General features: G+C 36.5%; 1 protein-coding gene across 4 annotated transcripts in view; it reads left to right on the top strand.

Annotated features, from left to right (window-relative positions):
* The window catches only part of LOC115345987 (septin-2), a 40,516-nt gene that overhangs the window by 13,326 nt on the left and 7,448 nt on the right, over window positions 1–19,742 (top strand). For all 4 annotated transcript variants that reach the window (XM_030025576.2, XM_030025575.2, XM_030025579.2 and 1 more), the window contains exons 6-12: window positions 900–1,034; window positions 1,506–1,623; window positions 7,746–7,847; window positions 8,680–8,825; window positions 9,857–9,940; window positions 10,945–11,002; window positions 18,174–18,267. In XM_030025576.2, coding sequence (XP_029881436.1) covers window positions 900–1,034; window positions 1,506–1,623; window positions 7,746–7,847; window positions 8,680–8,825; window positions 9,857–9,940; window positions 10,945–11,002; window positions 18,174–18,242 — 712 coding nt within the window. In that variant the 3' untranslated portion in view covers window positions 18,243–18,267. The remainder of the gene's footprint in view (window positions 1–899; window positions 1,035–1,505; window positions 1,624–7,745; window positions 7,848–8,679; window positions 8,826–9,856; window positions 9,941–10,944; window positions 11,003–18,173; window positions 18,268–19,742) is intronic.

Below are 19,742 nucleotides of genomic sequence, written 5' to 3'. Positions count from 1 at the left end.
GTTTTTCCCCAAGTAGTTTAAGATATGTTCATGACACAGCCATCTGCCTAATCTTATCTTCATCAGTGTGTTCATTTCCCTTCCCCTGCAGTACTTAATATAAAGTGTCCTTTTACATTAATGTTGTTTGCAGGTGTTTACATGCTCTGGAATATCTTAAAACAATCTTCTTAGTAACGCATTGTGTTTTCTTTTCTCTCTCTAGTCACTGCTCTTTGTATCTGATTAATCTATGTGATCAAATTTTGTGTTCCTTCACTACTTTGTAGCGCATATTTTAAATTGCCTTGAACTAAGTAGGAATTATATTTCTTTGCCAACAGAAAAGGATTCTGTAATGTAACCAAAATAGCTTAAAAAATCATGATGCTGTAGTGCATGACTTGCAAATGTATTTGTAGTTAATTCAAACAGACTAGACTACCAGAATTTTCATAGGTAACTATAGAAACCTAGCTCTAGGGTCAGGGTTGTAAATCAAGAGGATATCCGGGATATGTCATTTGTCAGCTGGTTTAAAAACAAATCCTCATCCCCTACCCCCAGAAAAAAAGCAGAAAAATCCTCAATCTTCTGTTCCTGTCTGTGTTGTCTCAGCACTGAGTGCTTTTTTTTCTGAGCTTGCACTTGACCTTATTATCCAGTGGACAGAGTAACACTTGAAAGTAGCTCTAGGCATAAATAGATACTTGGTGGTTGCTATGAAAATTTCTTTTTTGCATTATCAAAATACTTTTCCTCAGTAGTAGATACAGTGCTAGGAAGTTGAATTTTTGTAACAGAAACGTTCTTAGAAGTGTGATTCTCCTCCTGTTCTTATCTTTTCATAATTCTTTTTTTTTTATTATTTTAAAGCCGATCTAAGATGCCTCTCTTTCTTCCCCCACCTCATACCACAGCTTCAAAACAATTATCCAGTACATTGACAACCAGTTTGAAAGATACCTTCATGATGAGAGCGGTCTAAACAGGCGCCACATTATAGACAACAGAGTCCATTGCTGTTTTTACTTCATCTCTCCCTTTGGGCATGGGTAAGAAAAAGCTCTTGAGCTCTTGTATTTTAGGGCGTTATATCTTGTTCATAAGTCTGTTCATTATTGAACCGGAAACTTAACTTTAATGTTAACTGAGTTACTTCCCCCACTGTCAGTTAGCCAATGCAATTAAAATGGTCTTTGGGGATTAATGCTCTCCTCTGCTTTGTCCCCTTTTTGGCATTTAATATTGTTTTGAAGCAGTCAGTATTACGTTGTTTATCACCCAGAAACATAAAAGCTTATAATACCCAATTTATCTTATAGTGACAATTTTAATTACACTTCAACCTTTACACAGCCATGCTGATAAGCAAGTGCTCTGACTTAATTTATTCTGGAAACACTATTTATGTAGATACTTGAAATAAATAATTTTTAATACATTTGGTCTGTTAAAAAAAACTAAACAAACAAAAAACCACACACCCCCCGTTTTTTTTTCCATTTTTTTCTACTTGTTGGCAGGCTGAAACCATTAGATGTAGAATTCATGAAGGCTCTTCATGGAAAAGTCAACATTGTCCCTGTGATTGCCAAGGCTGACACACTGACGCTGAAGGAGAGAGAGAGGCTGAAGAGAAGAGTAGGTCTAACACTTGATCATGAGTTCAATGCAACCCATACAGTGTTAAAGCCAAATATAAAGTAAATTCAAACTGAAGAGGGCTGAATGATATTGGCCAAGGACCTAATCTTCAGGAAGTGTGAGGTGGGAAATCTTCACTGAAGTCTGATGTGCTTTACCAGTTACGCTTGCTAAGAATCTGGCCGTTCTTGGCTCATCTATCTTAGCAAGCAGTGCACCCCAATAGAGCATGTTTTGAGCAAAATGATTGTAACGAGGGCTCAAATCATCCTGAAATGCATGTAGTGTGTAGAAGTTTCAGACTAGCTCTCATTTAGTCCAGTGGACTGAATGCTCATTAGTGGTGGCAGTGCATTAGATACGGTCTGACAGTGTATCTTTAGTTTCATCGAAGAGAAACTTGGTTTGCCTACTCTAACTGTGCTGCATGGTTTGTAGGAAAATGCTGTTAAGTTGGGGTGATTGGAAACTTGCTTAATAAGTGCCCCCATGATGCAAACTAAAACACTAATATAGAGGCAGGACAGTTAGGCTAATATATTAGCATGATGCTTTTTGTAGCTCCGTTGTTACAGAAACATGTATGTCATCTTGTATGTGTTTTTTTCCTACTAGGTTACCTGTTCATGTGAACTACCAGGACATAGTCAGCATTGCATTGGAAAAGGGCTTTCCAGAGAGTGGTACTAAAGTAAATCTTTTTGCATTGGAAGGTTTACTTGCAGTCTCGAATTTTTTTTGCCAAACCTTTCCAAGACAGGCCAGCCACTGCCAAATATGGCATTGTAGTGAATTCTGCAGGAATAAAGTACATATTTGTGGTTGTACAAGCCTTTCACCTTAAATTTAATTTCATTTAATATCATGGAATAATCTGGCCAACGAATGCAAATATTCAGTCTTTCCTGGTTTATTCTCTTGATTCAGAATGACTTCATGCACCTTCCTTGTTAAAGAAAGGAATAGGTAGGTTGTGAGATTGTATTATGCTGAGAGGTGGTTCAGTAAAATTTATTGAGATCGGAAGCTTTTTTCAGGTTCTATTGGCTCAAAACCAGTACATTCAGTTGTAAAGTCTAACAGATTTGAACCCTACAAAGCCTGTGAATTTTTACAAGTTTAATAACTTATGCCTTGAGGAGTATAGAGATAATTAGTACTTCTAAAATGCAGTCTATACTTTGCACCAGAGTATGCAAACTTTTTTCATGGTAAGATTATATCTTAATCTTTTATATCTTAATATCATTTTATACTACCACTTTTTGATTTTCATGGAGAGCATGACAGATTTTTTGATTGTGATCCTCTGGCTTCCAGTAGTCCTTTAGCACGGCTATTGGATCTTTATTCCAATGGCTTTTCTGTGTGGGTATTTTTCTGTTTTCTTGAAGAGGGAGTACAGCTTTATTTAACTGGGGAAATAGTATAGTTAAAATCATGCTTACAAAATAGTACATTAGCTGAACTCAACCTAAATTCAGAAGATTTGTTTGGGTTTTTTTTGGGGTGGACCAGTGCCACAATCAAAGGTGTGACGTAGTTTGTGTAGGCATGTAAGCAACTACAATTTGGCAAGGTAAGGTACAGCTGGCATTGCTGTTTTGTTTGTATAAAGCTCAGTGATGTAAGAAAACTTGCCCAATAAATGGAATAAATCATCTGTATCTGAAGAAGTATAAAGTGAGGACAGTTGTGATTGTAGGAACCTTGTACACAATGTAGGCAAACGTTCACTAAAGGGGGGAGAGGTGTTTATACAAAAGTGACCAGCTTTATGGTGAACTAGGTGAAAGGAGGAAGGAAAAAAAAAAAAAAAAAGTCATTCATTGAGTTAAAAAGGACCTCTAGATCTTGCTGGGAGAAATTCTGTCCGGGCTCTTGAGCTTTTATTTTGTTCCTCCATAAATGCTATGAGGAGATAACAGGTACTGTGGGCAAATTGAAAGGACTCATAGGGAAATAACAAAGCAGAGATGTGGCTGCTTATGCTGGTTTTATCGCTTCTCTTTTTCTGTGTCTGTACTAATTGGGTGAAAGATTTTTATCTGATAGTAATATTGTTTGTGGAACTGCTACTTTTTATAAAGAAACTGTATTTCATCTTTCAGCAGTGTCCTTCAGGCTCAGTTTTCATAGGTACTTAGTTTTTTAGTTCAGCATTTGGTAGCAGAATGATGTTGAAAGATTTGAAGCAGGCATTTAAATGGAGTGTTAATTATTTGACAATATAATTTGGTGGGAATCTGAATGTTCTGCTTTGTCAGTTCAAAAACATAAAATAAACTGATATAAAATAGGTTCTAGCTACAGTCATCTTTCACAAAAGCAGTTCTTAGGTGAAATGAAGAGGAATGTGCTCTTACCAGATTTCAGTATTTGCTGTAGTTGTTTTGGGACTCTTTCTTCTGTGCTGTTTTTATCTGCTGCTTGGTGGTGTCTCTTAGGGTCAAGTACAGTATAGCGCAAATGCTGTTTGACATTTGCTTCTGTGTATTGTTAAAACTGGATTTTAGCTGAAACATGGCAGTAGCACAAGCAAACATGTTTCCCAGGGTGAATTTAGAATTGCTTGGTTTTCAGTACAATTCTGTAAGTGATATTAGATTGAGGGTTTATGATGCACATTTATTGTGGAAGATGGAGATGAATCCCAGTTTACACATCCTGTGATAAACAGATTAATTTAAAGGCAAACTCTCTTCACCATATTCAGTGCCAATCCATGTCTAGTTCTTTCTAGTTTGAGCAAAGTTACTTTTAACTAACTAGTCTTTAAAACAGTCTTGACTTACATACATGGACACCACATTTATGCATTGGCTAAATATAACGAGATGAATGACACTTATGCCGTAGTCTGAGGGAGCGGTTAGGAAACAGGTAAACAAGTCTTCATTATTTTTGTACTGCTGGCAAAGGTCACTCTACAAACTGAGTTTATGCTAAGTCAAATGTATAATGTGGTTCCAAAGCTTTGAAAGTCTAGCTACTGTATATTGTTCTAACTCAAAGCATCTTGGCTAACAGAATCTCTAATCAAGAAGAGGAATCAAAATCCTGCTTTGCTGACGCAGCTTGAAGTCTTTTTTTTTTTTTTTTTTTTAGATGTTTCTGCCATTTGGCCATCAATCTAAAGTAAAATGTTTTTGTTTTGCCGCTTTGGGCTAAGCAGCAAGATCAGTTTGTGGTGCTTGCAAAGGAAACCCAGCTTGGAGTAATTCCTGTTTGGTCTTTCTGGAATTCAAAGTTATTTTTTAAAACTCTTAAGTGGGAAGAAATGCAAGGCAGTTTCACAAGCTGTGCCATGCAAGGCTGCTAAGGAAACCTGCTCAAAAGAATGACTTCATGAGAGGGGAACTAATATTTTGACTTTTTTTTTATTTCCCATGGGAAGGCTAATCTTTAGGAACACAGAATCCTCTGAGGCCAATAAAATTCAGATTTGAAGAAGCAAAATGCTGTTTCATTGTTAGGACCATAAAATACAGTTTGTTTTTATTGCAATTCTTTTTCCTTTCAGGAAAGCACTAGGTTTAACAGCTGTAATATATTATTCTAGCACCCCTTGTTGTCGGCTTTCCCGTTATTGTTTCACTTGCATTTTATCTTTAAGATCTCAGCCAGGTTAAATGTGCTTTCTTGTTTTATGCAGCTACTTAAAGGCATCGCACAGCAGCACTGCCCCACCTATCCCAGCTGTGCATCTTTTATTATCATTTGGTGACAATTTAGTTAACTTCCATTTTGCAAAACAGTAACAACATGCATTGATTTAAATGTGATTGTGTGTATGCAACTGTTAATTGCTTATTGGCAACACTTATTCCCAAATTTCTTTTTTCTTTTAAAAATATTGCTCTCTGTGTAGGTGGAGGCTCATAATATTTTATTCAGTGTGTGCATGTGTATGAGTGCGGGGGATGTTTATATACCTGGCAGGAAAACATTGTCATGGGAATAGCTGTGGTTCATACATGGTCATTCCTCTTCTAATGGTCGGAAGGATTGTTTTATTTTAAACAGCAGTTTAATAATCAAGCTGTGGTTGGACAAGTTTTATTTATACCGTAGCTATTGGTTGCCATCATGACAGAGGATCGAGGAACCCAACAATACTATGAGAAGGCTTATTAAGACCTCTCATCTATTTGAAGTCTGGTTGTAATTGTGTTATCAAGTTAATGTCCGGTTATATATGTAGTAATGACAGCACAGGTCCATACACAGGATTTTCTGAATGTTTTTATGGTTACCTCAACACCCCCCAGCCTTGATTTTGCCCAAGCTTTGTCTACTGTAAGAGTTTATTACTGCAGTAATAATGCTGGTGCTTGGTTCAGGTGCCGGTTGTGGGGTTACAGTTGCAATTCATTAGGGAATGCTAATCTATGAAGTTTGCACAGTTAACCTTTTTCTGCTGAGACATCCAAGATCCCTTTGAAGAGAGTTATTGTGGAATCTCAGCATTCTTCATGCTCTCCTCATACCACCACACTTTCTTCAGTGAAGGAAAATAGTGCATTTGATGGGTTTTCTGACTTAAATATTTTTAATAGTATGGCAGTAGAAGCATTCTCTTCAGTTTTGAAGAAAGGATTGACTTATACCACCTTTTGAAACTGCCAAAGGCCTGGAATTATGCTAGCTGCTTACCCCTGCAGTGGTTTCATTAGGAAAAGGATGTATACAGGAATACAGATAGTCTATTTTTTATGTTAATCTTGGACATTAGTGACAATAAAGAAAATTGTTTATGGATGGTTTTTCTCTTAGTGGCTTTTGAATAATTTTCTCCAGTTTAAGTGGATAATAAGCTTTTGTCTTTCTGATTCAAGAGACAATAGGCACTGTCTCTTAAATTTTTGTACGCATCAAATACATGAAAATACACTTTGGCTGCATGGTTTTGATGCTGTAACTAATGAATCCCTTCTCCAAATTCATTGCTTTTACTTATTTTTTCATATTAACTTCACTTTAATTTTGTCTGCGTCTGTATTGTCCTCCATGTAAATCTTCTGGTTTTTTTTTTTTAATGATTTACTTGATATGTTTCCTAAAAATGCATTTATCTTTTGTGTCTTTTTAAAAATCTTTAAGCCTGTGTTATTTGGCACTTTGAACACTGAGTCAGGCGTATATTTGTTAGTCTTCAAAAAGTGCTGTGCAAGAGTACATTGTCTTACAAATATTTTATTAGTTATGCAGCTAACATTCATAGCAAATAGTGTTCTAATTCTGATGTTTATTCCCCGAGTACAGCTACAGATTGTTGTCTGAAGGCCTTGGTTGCATCTTGATATGCTTATTTTAAATCTCTATTTCTGTATCACTGCACAAAAATATGCTAGTTAAGGTCATATGCAAAGAAGCATACATTAGGAATGTCACAAAATGCATTTAGTCAGTGAGTCTGTTTCTCTTTGAGTGGACAGACAGGTGAGTTGCTGTTCACGTTTAGCCATTTCTGATTTTTCAGATTGTATCATAGATTACAAACAGTTTAATTCAGAGGTAATCTCAGCAAATGTTTTGGCTTTTTAAAATGCCTGTTAGTAAGCTCTTCAAAAGAGAACCTCTGTAGTTAGCAAATCTCAGCAGTGTTTTTAAGATACTTTTTTTGCAATAGTAAAATAAAATCTTAAAAATCCAACCAGGTCTAGCATAGGCTTGCTTTCTTCATTTTAAGGATCTGATTGATTTCCCACTTAGTATTCCTTTCTTACATCTCAAAACATGTAGGTTGCTTGCTGAGTGCTTGTATACCTTGTACTGTTCTTTCCAGGATATTTAAAGACTTGAGGTTCAAGTCTCTGTTGAATGAAGAAAAAATGAAAAATGCTGGGTTTTTTTCTTCATAGGTAGAATGGAATTAATGCCATGTAAGATAGTCTTCTAGGACATAAACTAATTTGGTAGTACATAAACTCAAAGCGTAAGTAATAGCAATTTTTGCTAATGATTTTTTTTCTAAGCACTGTTAAACTACTTAAAGCAGAAAAACATTCTGAGTTTTCTAGATGTGACAGTCTAGTAAATCAATTGTATATATTTTCAACTTAATACCGCTTCAATGAAATAAGAATTTATTATTCTTCCTTTTTTGTAAACTTCAGGTTCTGGATGAGATTTCTGAACATGGCATTAGGATTTATCAGCTCCCTGATGCAGATTCTGACGAAGATGAGGAGTTTAAAGAACAAACCAGAGTTTTAAAGGCAAGTTTCACTCCTAATTTATTATTTTGCTGCAGTATTTCTTCAAGCCTACAGTATGCTTAAAGGTACTTTATTCCTTTATAAAGTGTTGAAAATTAAGTTTTCTTTGGATGTTGACTCTCAATTATAATCCTTTTTATTCCAGTCTCTGCTTCATCAGAATTCCAAATGTAGTGTCATGACTTTCTTTTCTTTTCTCTTTTAAATGTAAGCAACTCTTCACCAAGAACTGTGATTTGCAGTCTTTTAACATGCAAGCAAAGAGAGAGAATGTGTGTGTGTTATGGTTACTATACTAATTAACAACTTTCCTCTTGTTAGAGCAGATAATAAAGGTTTTACCGAAGTCATTTCCTCTTTGTGCTGTGTAACTTGCAAAGGTGCTTGAAGAATGTATCTGAAATTCTCTCAGTAGCTACTTTAATCTGTATCTGAAGTATGTTTCTGTTGGCTGTTCTCCATGCATGATGTTATGTCAGATGACACATTATGCCCAAACTGTACTTCAACAACAGTCAAGTGTTCCTAAAGCAAAGTGTCATTTCCTTTTGTGCCTCTGTTAAGGCAAACTGATCCTAACAAAACTACAGGTGCTGTTAATGAGAGGTTGCATTGCCTAGAATAGGATTTGTTGGTTTTCTGATGTGGAAGGATTTTAGCAGGGTGCATTTGTCAGCATTTCTTTTCCCTCTCTTCTGTCTGTTACTTAAAAGTCTTTGTGCTTTCTTTTAAAAAGAAAAAAAAAAGAACAAACAAACAAAAAAAAGAACCCAGAAAAAGTGTAACTAGTCCAAAATCAAAACGGTAACTTGTTTTGCTCTATCTCAACTAGGCTAGCATTCCCTTTGCTGTTATTGGATCCAATCAACTTATTGAGGTGAAAGGGAAAAAAATCAGAGGCCGTCTGTATCCCTGGGGAGTTGTTGAAGTTGAAAATCCAGAGCACAATGATTTCCTTAAACTGCGCACAATGCTGGTGTAAGTAATGGTAAAATTATCCCATCTCCTGTGGTGACGTAACTGTTACAATGACTAGAGTTATAAGAACTCCTTAATTCAAAACTAGCTCTGATGGCAGTGTAGAGTGACTATTTAGCCCCCCTGCAGCTTGTTTTGCTGCTTTAATCCTCTGATCTCTGACTTCAGAAAGTATTTTCTATATTTTACATTGCCAGATATATGTGACAGTTTTTATGCCTTATGTGAACTGATTTGATGGCTTTACATGTAAACTGAAGTTTTGTTATAGTGCAGTGGGTGGGGCAGAGAGGCTTTTAAAATACTACTCAAAGTGATTGATTGAACTGTGAAGACAATTCTAATGGCAAAGCTCAGTTTTCTTGGCAGTATAGGAAATCCTATGTAAAATATGATACCCCGCCCCTTATGATTTTGGCTGATACGGGTATTCTGCCTATGTAGATGAAGTGGGTTTTTTAATGATGTCTCACTATTGTTGGAAATTGAATTCTGTTGTGCATTTCTGATTTCAGTCTCTACTGGGCAGGGATTGCCCTCTGCTGGTCATTGGTAGCAAGCATTTTTTTCCTTTTTTTTTTTTTTGACAATTGGAAATTGTTAAGCAACATCAGCTGTTATGTGAGCCAAGGAGCTCCACCTAATTCTCAGTTACAAACTATACTTAATAGCACTTAAGAGTCATAAAATGCTTTAGGAATTAAAGTATCTTTCTGAATAACTGTCTTTGCAAGGTTCTTAATACTGCAAAGACTGGTATAAACAATCCCTATAAAGTAATTAGTGAACAAGAGGAGGACAGCGTACTTTGGGTCTTTGAAGAATATTGATGGGAGGGCACTTAAGTATGAATTAAAGACCAATAAAAATGAAAGCAGTGTTCTGGCTAGGTTTATGGCAAGCTTGGTCTGTAAGGATTATTTTTCCAGTAAATGCATCCATTATATACAACAAAAATAGAAGATAAAAGGGTGTTTTTCTTCCCTTTGACAAGAAGGAGAAAGTGTTCAATAGGCCTTTACATGTTCTAGAACACACATGCAGGATCTGCAGGAGGTAACCCAAGATTTGCACTACGAGAACTTCCGTTCAGAGAGGCTAAAACGAACTGGCAAGTAAGTATGTGTGCGCCTTTGGGCTCTGCTCCTTGTGAGTCTCTCCTTCCACTGTGATGTTCGACTTGCTTGTCCTCTTAACTAATCCCACCTGTACCTAATTATTTCTCATGAGATTTCAATCTATGGAGTTACTGAAATTTGTACGAAATCCTCTTCTTGAAGAGGAGTAATATGTAGCAAAGTGCCATGCTTACAAACAGCTGTTCTTGTTTTTGTATCCATTCCCTTTTCTCTATGCTTTTAATATGCATAAAGAAGTAGTGGGCTGCAAGCAAGATAGGTTTTTATTTAATGATGACTACTTGTTAAAAATAAACTCTAGTGGGCACATTTAAATAGGCCCCAGCCTATCTGATTGGGTAGGATGTTGCTTCTCCAGTTATTGCAGCACTGCCATGGTGCCTGTTCTCTTGCCCCTTCATACAGGGCTAGAGAGAGAAGTTTAGACCAAACAATCTTTTTTTGGTAATGTGTGTGGGTTTTGCAGGTGTTTTTGTTTTTTTTTTTTTTTTTTTTTCTTGGTAAGGCTTCTGTCCTTGGCAACTTAATGCAAAAAATCTGCATCTATCTGTGCTGCATCTTTTTTGATAGCAACTTATTCTTGTCCCCACTTTACTTGTTCTGTAAGTATTCAGCCAAGCATTTTGATCTTAAAGAAGAAAAAAAAAATAGCCTACACAGCTTTTTAATGGTTGATTTTTTGTACCGTGTATAGATAGTGGAGGGAATCTCTTGATTAGAGTAAATGGTAAAAAAAATCCCCATAGCAGTGAAGAAATCTAATTTTAAGAAATGGAGAGTGAATAGCAGGAGTCTATGAGGCAAAGAAGGCATTTTACAAAAGGGAAGCATGGGTTTAAGAATGTCCTAATTTCCCCTGTGCGGAAGCATGTAAACTTTTGTTGTTGTTGTTATATTAGCTGAAATAGGAGCCTTGAATCTGTTCTTGGAGATTTTTACTTCTGTATCTTATACCATCAATGTGTTCTTTTGTTTAATAGGCCTGTTGAAGAAGAAGTGGTAGACAAGGATAGAATCCTCCAGCAGAAAGAGGCTGAGGTAAGAGGGAGCTTCTAAAACTGTTGTTCTTTAATATAACACACTATGTTCCAATTTCAGTATTCTATGTCAACTACTGCCTATGGAGTGTAAGATTGGAGTCATGAAAAATGACAGACCTAATCTGAACATACAAGATGGCCATACAAAGTGTTTTGTTTATAGTCACTTGTGTACTGTGGATGGTAGGTAGCATGTGGACTCCTGGTTGTAGGCAGGGTATTTATCACTTCCAGTTTGTATGCTAATTTTCTGTAAGGATAGTTGCTATTTTTTTATGTATTGAAATCAATTTATGTTTGTCAGCTACATGTGCTGCTATAAACTTAGTATGTTGGGGTAGACTGATCGTCTAATGTAATTTCAGATGTGCATGGCTTACTATGAGCATGTTACCAGTAAATTTCTTCTTATGTCTTGTGGCTATGGAGTAGAAAAAGGTTGTTGAGTGTTAAAAATCCCATGATATAATTAATGTGCATGTTTTTGCATCTTAATGTTTGACTTGCAGCAAAATTCATAGTGTTTCTGTTGTACCAGTCAACTTATGGATTTGATGTTTTCAACTTCTGATTTCTTACTCTAGTTTCAAGTTATTGCTAGGCCTTTCAACTTAACATTTTTATGCTAAAGTTCTAAAGATTCAGAGATTTTTAGACTAGTATTTAAATTCAGGTATTACACTGCCAATGCTTATGACTGCTTGCATTGTGAAAACTTAAGACTTGCTGCCAACTGAAAGATAGTGTTTTTTCTGTTTATCCTTCTTTTATCCAATTCAGCTTGGATCCAAGTCCATAAATGGAGGAAGGCAGGATTTAAAAGATCAATGCATACATGCAGTGATTTGGAGTAAGAAATAAAAAACTACAAACAGTTTTGTGTGTTTCTGAGGTGAAAGATTGACTCCCATATGTGGAAGTTTTGGGAATATAGTTACTTCGCTCTGTGCATTTCCTTTTTCCTTTATAGCATCCATATTTAAAAATAGCTAACCCTGGTTAGCTATTGGCTAGCCCTGGCACATTGACATAAATAGCAGAAAATTTTCCTAAAAGGAAACGCAGAAGCAGCTGATTATCACCATAACTAGTAGCTAATAATATGAGTTACTGGAGATTAAATAAGCTGCATCTTTATCACTGTGTAACTTCATTTCAGCAACATAAGCATGCTTGATGGCCATGCACTTAGAGTGGAACTTCTGCAAGTATTCTGTACCCAAATTAACTGCCTCCCATTTACTGATGTGTTTGCAAAACAACAGTAGACCATCAGCTGATAGCTAGGAATACTAGATGCTTTGAAAATGTCAAGAGTATCATTTGGAAATGTTTTGTGTCTTTTCCTTTTTTTCTTAATGCTTCCAAGATTCATGCAGTAGACTTTGAGAACTTAGGTTCATAACTGTTTCTCCTGTTATTTGAACTATATAAATTGTACATGCCTAGTAGTTAAATAGAAACTTGGGTATTCATGTAGAATTATTTGTCTTAAGGCTTACATTTGAAAAAATTCTCCTATAACTGTTTCCCCTGGAAACTGTTGATACTGCAGGGAAGTTATTATATACTAGTCTATTCTGACCGCTCTTGTGTGAATGTATTTATAGTATTTTTATATCTATATATGTATGTAATGTATTATTTTTTATATAATATGGCTAAAGGGATGAAGTCTTGAATTTCTTGGAGGACAGTCTCTGAAAGTTTCCTCTGGGAGTAATCATCTCTGAATAACTGCTGCTGAAGTTGCAGAGGATTAGGTTAGAACTTGAAAAAACAAATAAATTTTTAACTTCTGCGTTCTATTGTCCCAAAGAGATCAGGAGGCTTTGCTGAATCTTCTGTAGATAAGCCGGTATGAAATCCCTTCATCTCCATATCATCCCTAAGGTTCAGACTGGGAAAAGCCTGCGGAGGAAAGAGGCACAGAGGAAATGGGCTTGCATTCCATGGCCTTTGCAGAGAAAACAAATACCATTTCCCCTCCTGTTTTGCATTCCCATCAGTAACGGTGCTTGAAGTTCTATTTACAGTTTTGTGAGGTTTATATAACCTTGGAAGGAATGAATGCTTGGGCTAGCGCCAGGATCATCTTTATCAAGGCATCACTTTTGCTAAATGATCTTTTATTATGTCAAAGGATGTGGTCCCCAGTTCAGCAATTTGGAATTGCTAATCTGTCATTTTGGATTTATTGCTCAGTCTGGTTGTGCTTTTTGCTCATTTGCAAGTGATGATCTGTTTTTCTGAGCTGGGAAGTGAAAATAAGAATGAAGACATCCATGTTCCTTACTGTAAATATGCTGCAGTTCACCTTATTTTGATGTTGTGGGCACAAACTTAAAAATTTGTAGTGTTGTGCCGTAATCTTCCTACTCCAAAAATGTCTCATAATAAAAACCTTTCTAAGTTTTGAGAGGCAATACTTCCAGAAAAATGTTAAGGCCATGATTACATGAAATGGCGAGGAACGAACTTCCTCTGATTTTTCCACTGAGCTACCCTGAGGCTTTGGGCAAATCCCTTTGCTCCGCTGTCTTCAGTGGAGTTGGTCAGCAGCAGCCTGAATATAGTAGAATTAATTGCAACATTGAAATTGTTTTCTCTGTCCTTCAACTTTCTGAATGTGTTTAATCCTTTATCAGATGATATGAAGAACCCTGGTTTAGTGTGTGAGTCAGTGGGGGAACAGCCTGCAGTGGCAGGGCTGCCAGGCTGGGGTGTATCAGCAGCCCTGTGAGTAGGTGAGGATATGATGAACTCTTACGTGTGTGGGTAATTGCCTGGTATTGCAGGTATTTATGTAAGTGTTTTCTTGAAAGATAAGGTGAAAACTTCTATGTGGAGAGACAGCATGACTGCTGGTGAAGGCCTGCAGCCCTGAGGGGAAATAAAAACAGCTCTAAGGTTTAATTTGTGTTGTGGAATGCTATTGCCTAGTGCAGGGGGAAGGAGGCATGCTTTATGCAGAATGCTTCAGCCTTCCTCTGTGAAGCGATGTAGTCTCAGTCCTGGGAGAACATCATGAGAAGAAAACCCTTAGTAAGCAATTAGCAATGGGAATCCCTTGGGAGCTGGAATGAAGAACAACTTTTTTTTTGTCCTTTTGAGTTGTTCTTTGAAGGAACAATGCTTGCTGCCCATGTAGTGGGATGGCTGTGGCCATAGTGACTTCTGCTATTTATAATGTCAGTGTGTCCTATGAAAGACATTTATCTAGTTGGTAGCCCCTTTTCCAATATAGTACCTTTGTCAGGAGTATTTTTCTTGTCTTAGGTTAACAAGATTAGTTGTACTCTTTGGTATTGGGAGTATCTTTAACCAACAGCAGCTGTCATGGGAATGTCCTGATATACTAGAAAATCCACTGTCTACAGCTTTCCATCTTGCCCTATTCTTGCAACCTCCTCCCTTATGAACTTTCTTAGGTAAAGGCATGGGCAGAAATAATCATACTTGGTGTGGGGAGGGGAAGCGTGTTAGTGGGAGGTAGATATTGGTCATTTTTTAACATTTATTTTCCTGTGATATCTGTAGGGTTGTCACTGAAAAGCCACTCACCTTGTTCAGACAGGAGTAGTACTTGTTGGTATTCTGGGCAAAACATACTATAGATGAAATCTTGTAGGTAAAGCAAAGCTGTGTATCTGGCTTCTGTTAATGGTGTGGAAGCCATTAGGAAGCTGTATGGTTCACTTTTAACTCTGTAACCTTAAGTCTCATTTTCAATGTTTGTTTCCTTTCTGTGTTGCTACAGTAGTTATGTGTAGTCACTACCCAGTAGTTACATGATAGTTTGAAGTAAATTTTAGTCCTGACATAAGTAAACTAAGTTGAGTTTATACCAAGGTTAAGTTTACTCTTTTGATTTTTGTTATCTGGGAATTCACAGGAATTGTTTGTTTTAACAGATTTCCAAACATTGTTTCCTAGCTTCCTTTTCACCATGGGCATTGGCCCTGTGCTATCATGTTGCAGTATCCTTTCTTTAGGGGATGAATGCAAGTTCCCTGCAGAATATATTAATGCTGCTCTTACAAGTGAGAGGTTTTACTGCTGAGCAAGATCAAAGTCATGGTATGCCCTTGATGCTTGCAATCCCCAACAGCGAAGGGAGCACAGATGTTGATATGACATCAGTTTCAGTCTTTTGTGTGATCTTTTACAATCACCTTTATTAAGAGGAAAGACTGTTTATGTCTATCCAGTAGGTCTAATAAGGTGAAGACACACAAGTTGTTTTTAGCTTGTATTGTAATGTGTAGGAATGGTTCTTATGACCTGACCTCTACTTGAAGAGTAATTGTGGAAGAGACTGACATGGTTACCACTTTGAGTACAATACAGCTTGATTCTTTTTTTGGTTTTAATTTTAATTTTACACTTGAGCTGACAGGATTCTTACTGCGCAAATTACTTTCTCTCGGAGATATTTGTGTGCATTCTCCCCAAGTTCACTTATTACATCTAACTTTAGCCCTGTAGTTATGCAGCCAGGTTTTAGTGTGTGGTATCTATCATTAGTCATAGTTTGTCTGCTAAGAATACTGTTACAAAACTGACAGTTGTGAGTTTGCTTACAGCTTAGAGCTCTTGAGAAGCCACAGTTTTACAGCAGAAAGCAACCACTCTGGATTGCTTGCATATCAAATGCTCAGCAAAAAACAAAACAAAATGCCGATGCAGCTGAGGATGCAGTGAGAAAGATAGCTGTGCTTGAGTACCTGTTTATTTTTATTTTCTTTTTTTTTCGCCAACTTTCTTTATGAAAAGGAAACTTCAGTGATGACTTACCTACTAATGGCCATAGGAGACAACAATGTGCCTAGTTTCTTTAGCAGGCTTTGTGCCTGAGTTTTTCTACTGAATTATGCTAAAATAGCTTCAGAAACTTGCCATTATTTAGCTAAGGGATGAGACTAACACTCCACCAGTAGATCTCAAAAACACCACATGAAAATAGAAAAGGAAAATCTTCTTACAATCTTAATGTTAGAGCAGAGTAGGTCTCCTAGTGCTTTTGTCCTACCTTACATTTGAGTCATATGCAGCGTCTGATTTCTTTCATGGTGTGGGCACGTTTTACCAATTAAGGTTAAGAAGATGTGAGACTCAACATTGTATTTAAGTCTTAAAATGTGATGTTGGCTATTAGCAGAATGCTGTGTTTGAGCAATCACCATAATACATGTGCAGCAGTATCTTCCCCTGTGATTACTGAATGGTTTCTATTTTGGGAATGTTTCATGGCTCAGCTTGGAGTGCTCTTGGGAAAGCTCAAGTAGGCAAGCTTCCAAAAAGCTAGTTCTATTCTGATAGTAAATCGGCAGAGAGGCAGTTCAAAAGACCAGGTGTCTTACGTTTTTACAAGTTGGTCTTTGAAACTTTTCTCTTTTCTTGGACCATGGAATCAATGCAACTCTCATTTCTGAGACTTTCTGCTTTTTTTTTTCCTCCTTCGTGCAGCATTATGCCATCTTTTTGATCAGAAGTTTTTGTTTTAAGTGTTTCGCAGAAAGATGTAGATGGCTATATAATAATCATTACAGGTATCTCGCTCCATTCCTGTGTGAATCGCCTTTTGTCACAGTGTATTTATGCTGCAGTCACAGGAACCTGAATTAGCCTTTACTGAACCCTATGCTGCTGCAGCAAGAGGATAAGTATCAGTATATAAGCCAGCTAGTTTTAGGCACGCTCTGTTATCTCTGGCTATGCTGCAAGCTCTGCACTTCAGTTTCTTACACTTTCCCGAATCAGTATCTGAGTCTAGGCAAGAAAAAGTGATATAGGCATCTGCAGTTAATTTTTTCCCTGTTCTGTGATGCTTCTTTCAGCTTTAAAAAAAAAAAAAAAGAAAAAAAAAGAAAAAACAAACAAACAAAACCAAAAACCAAAACCAAGAAACCCTCCCAAAAAAAAACCAAAATCCAGCTCGACACCACATACATGTAGTCAAGCATTTATCTCAGATTTTTTTTTGTATTGAAGCTGATGGATTAACTGGTATCACAATAGCTGATGTGGTTGACTGGATGAAAATACAGTATACTTGTTTAAACATAGCAGTGCTTTTTGAGTTGAAGAGTTTCTTTCACATGTGCACACACCTCTGGAAAACAAATGAAAGCAGTTCTCTAACTACTTTTTTCCTAAAGGGGGAAAAAAGCTGGATATATTAGAAGCTACGCAATTATTCTTAGAATAATGAAAATTTGCTATACAAGCCTCACATTATTACATTATTACATGATCTCCAGTTTGAGACAGACTCATATTTGATACAATGTGTACGGAAATTGCAGCCTATTTCTTTTCGAGTTTGTAAGATAGGGCACTTGCAGTTGTGTATGTGGAACTTCCCCACCTGCATTTGGAAAGAAATACTTAGTCATTTGTAAACCAAATTAGAGGTATTTGCATATACGTTTTGAAAATCTGTATTAGTGTTTCTTATTCTTTCTTAGGAACATTTATTTAAATTAATGGGGGGGGGGTGGGGGGGGAAGCATTATCTATAACTAGCATTTTATGAGATGAAAATTAACTTAGAAGTGTCATAAGAAAATGCCTTTAAGAAAACAGTTATTTCCAGGAAAGGTCATTGTTTAGATGTAAAAATATTGGTGCTTAATATGTTTAGTCTGTGTTTCCAAATTTTGTAAACATCTTTCTGTTTTGCTTTTGAAGGAGTTTTTAAATTCTGTCTGTACCTTGGGCTGTTAACTCTGCAAATTTTTAGCAACAGTATCTGGCTAGCCACAAGATGAGTATTCATACATGATTTTATGCTTTGAGCACTTGTATCAGAACAAAGCTGCTTCAGCTCACTCAAGCAGTGTATCTCTGTCCACACATAAAGGCCATGTTTTCTTTATTGTAGATTAAATTCACAGGTCTGCAAGCTTCAAAAGATTTGGATTTTATTGCTTAATTTTCACTGTAAGTATTCTTACAAATTTTTTGTGAAAGTTAGATGTAATGCATTAAAGAGTCTGTGATGGGAAAAACAAAGTGTTCAGTCGTGTGAATTAATCTAATGTTTCCAGTTTATAAAGAGGCAAATAGGATCTGCGTTCTACCATGGAAGAAAAAGATTTAAAGTTTCCTGAATTTTGGATTCCTCATGAAATTGTTTTAAACATGTGGGTGTTTTTCTCTTACAGCTGCGCCGCATGCAGGAGATGATTGCACAGATGCAGGCCCAAATGAGGATGAAGCCTGGAGATGATTAAGATGCTTAACATCTGGGTGTATCAGGTATGACTTTTCTTACTAGTTCACTCCTCTTATATAAGATTTTCACAATTATTATTGTCAGTTTTGCACTTGGGACTTGCTTTTACAGTACTTATAGAAAAAATTGAGTGATGTTCTGGGTAGACTAGAAATAAAGACCTATGCAGATGTTACCTTTCCAGCTGGTTTTAAGACCTGTAAATGCTTATCTTCAGTGCCTTATTTTTGGATCATGCAGCTTTGCTTCTGTTAGCAAAAGCTGCTCAGAAAATTAATTTGACTATACATAAACAAAAGTTAGGCTGTTTTGGGGTATGTAGGCTACTGAATTTATAGCAATTTTTTCAAAGAACCAAACAAAATTTTAGACAAACTGGTTACATGTACTCAATACAGAACTCCCTTGATGCATATATGATATATTAGGTGGGATCTGAATGAGTGAAAAAAAAAAAACAAAAAAAAAAATTGTAGCAAATATTCATGCTTTCTTCTGAATGCAGCTCTTCTGGCATAATTCTTTTAAATGCAAGAATAAAAAATAGAAGGATATGAGGAGTCTTGTTGCTTAATACTTCAGTTTTAATACTCTAGTTGTGATTGCTGGTCTTCTGGAATGTAAAGCTTGAATAAAATGGATTGTATTATCCCTTATGACCTTGTGGCAGCTGCCAACATTCCAAGCCTAAAATAAGGAGATTTTTTTGTTGCCTTTCTTTGAACCTTCAGTCTTCCTGTTTATATTAAAAAAAAAAAAAAAAAAAAAAATTTCCTAAGGAATAAATTTATTCACTGGATTCCTATTTAAGCAGATGTTGATGATTTTACTGGTATGCGCACTGTGATCTTTGAGTGAAGTAGTTAAGGGGAAAAAAGTAATTCAAACTCAGGTTTCTTACTGTCACAATTCCAAGTCTTGCAGATAGAGGAGTCTTCACATCATGTCTTCCAACTTCCATACTAAGATATATTTTCCCAGAGTTGGAAGTGTAAACACTGAGGATAATTTTGTGGCTGACCATGCAGTGTATGCGATAGCAGTGTCTGAGATAAAGCTCTTGCTTCCCCAGACAGTAGCTGGTAATTATGCAGCTTGTTAAATATTTTAGACTGAACTGAAGGTCCCAAGTTTTCGTGGTGACTTTGTTATCATATGGCCAAACTCTGACCACTTGTGAAAATGGCTGTTTGATGCAGGAAACCTTTTGCAGTGTAAATTATTATTATATTTTTTGCAAAGGAGCTCAATTCTTTCTGCGACTTACAAATCACATTTAATCACATGGCATCCTTTAAACTGATAGTCGGTAAGAAAAAAACCCGCCCTAAATCTTAACAGGCTTGTCCATAGTTGTTGCTTATAGAGCATAGGATGGCAAATGATACAAATATATTCAGAGCTCTTTCTTCAGTTCCTAGATACTGGATTTGCTGTGAAATCAGTATCTGAGGGCTAATAGGATGCAGTATTCCCACTAATGGTTAGCCAGTAATGG

This window comes from Aquila chrysaetos, chromosome 9 (assembly GCF_900496995.4).
Source record: "Aquila chrysaetos chrysaetos chromosome 9, bAquChr1.4, whole genome shotgun sequence".
In the NCBI taxonomy this organism is placed as follows: domain Eukaryota; kingdom Metazoa; phylum Chordata; class Aves; order Accipitriformes; family Accipitridae; genus Aquila; species Aquila chrysaetos.
Note: the sequence above shows the minus strand (reverse complement) of the source record. Positions and strands in the feature narration are given on the sequence as shown.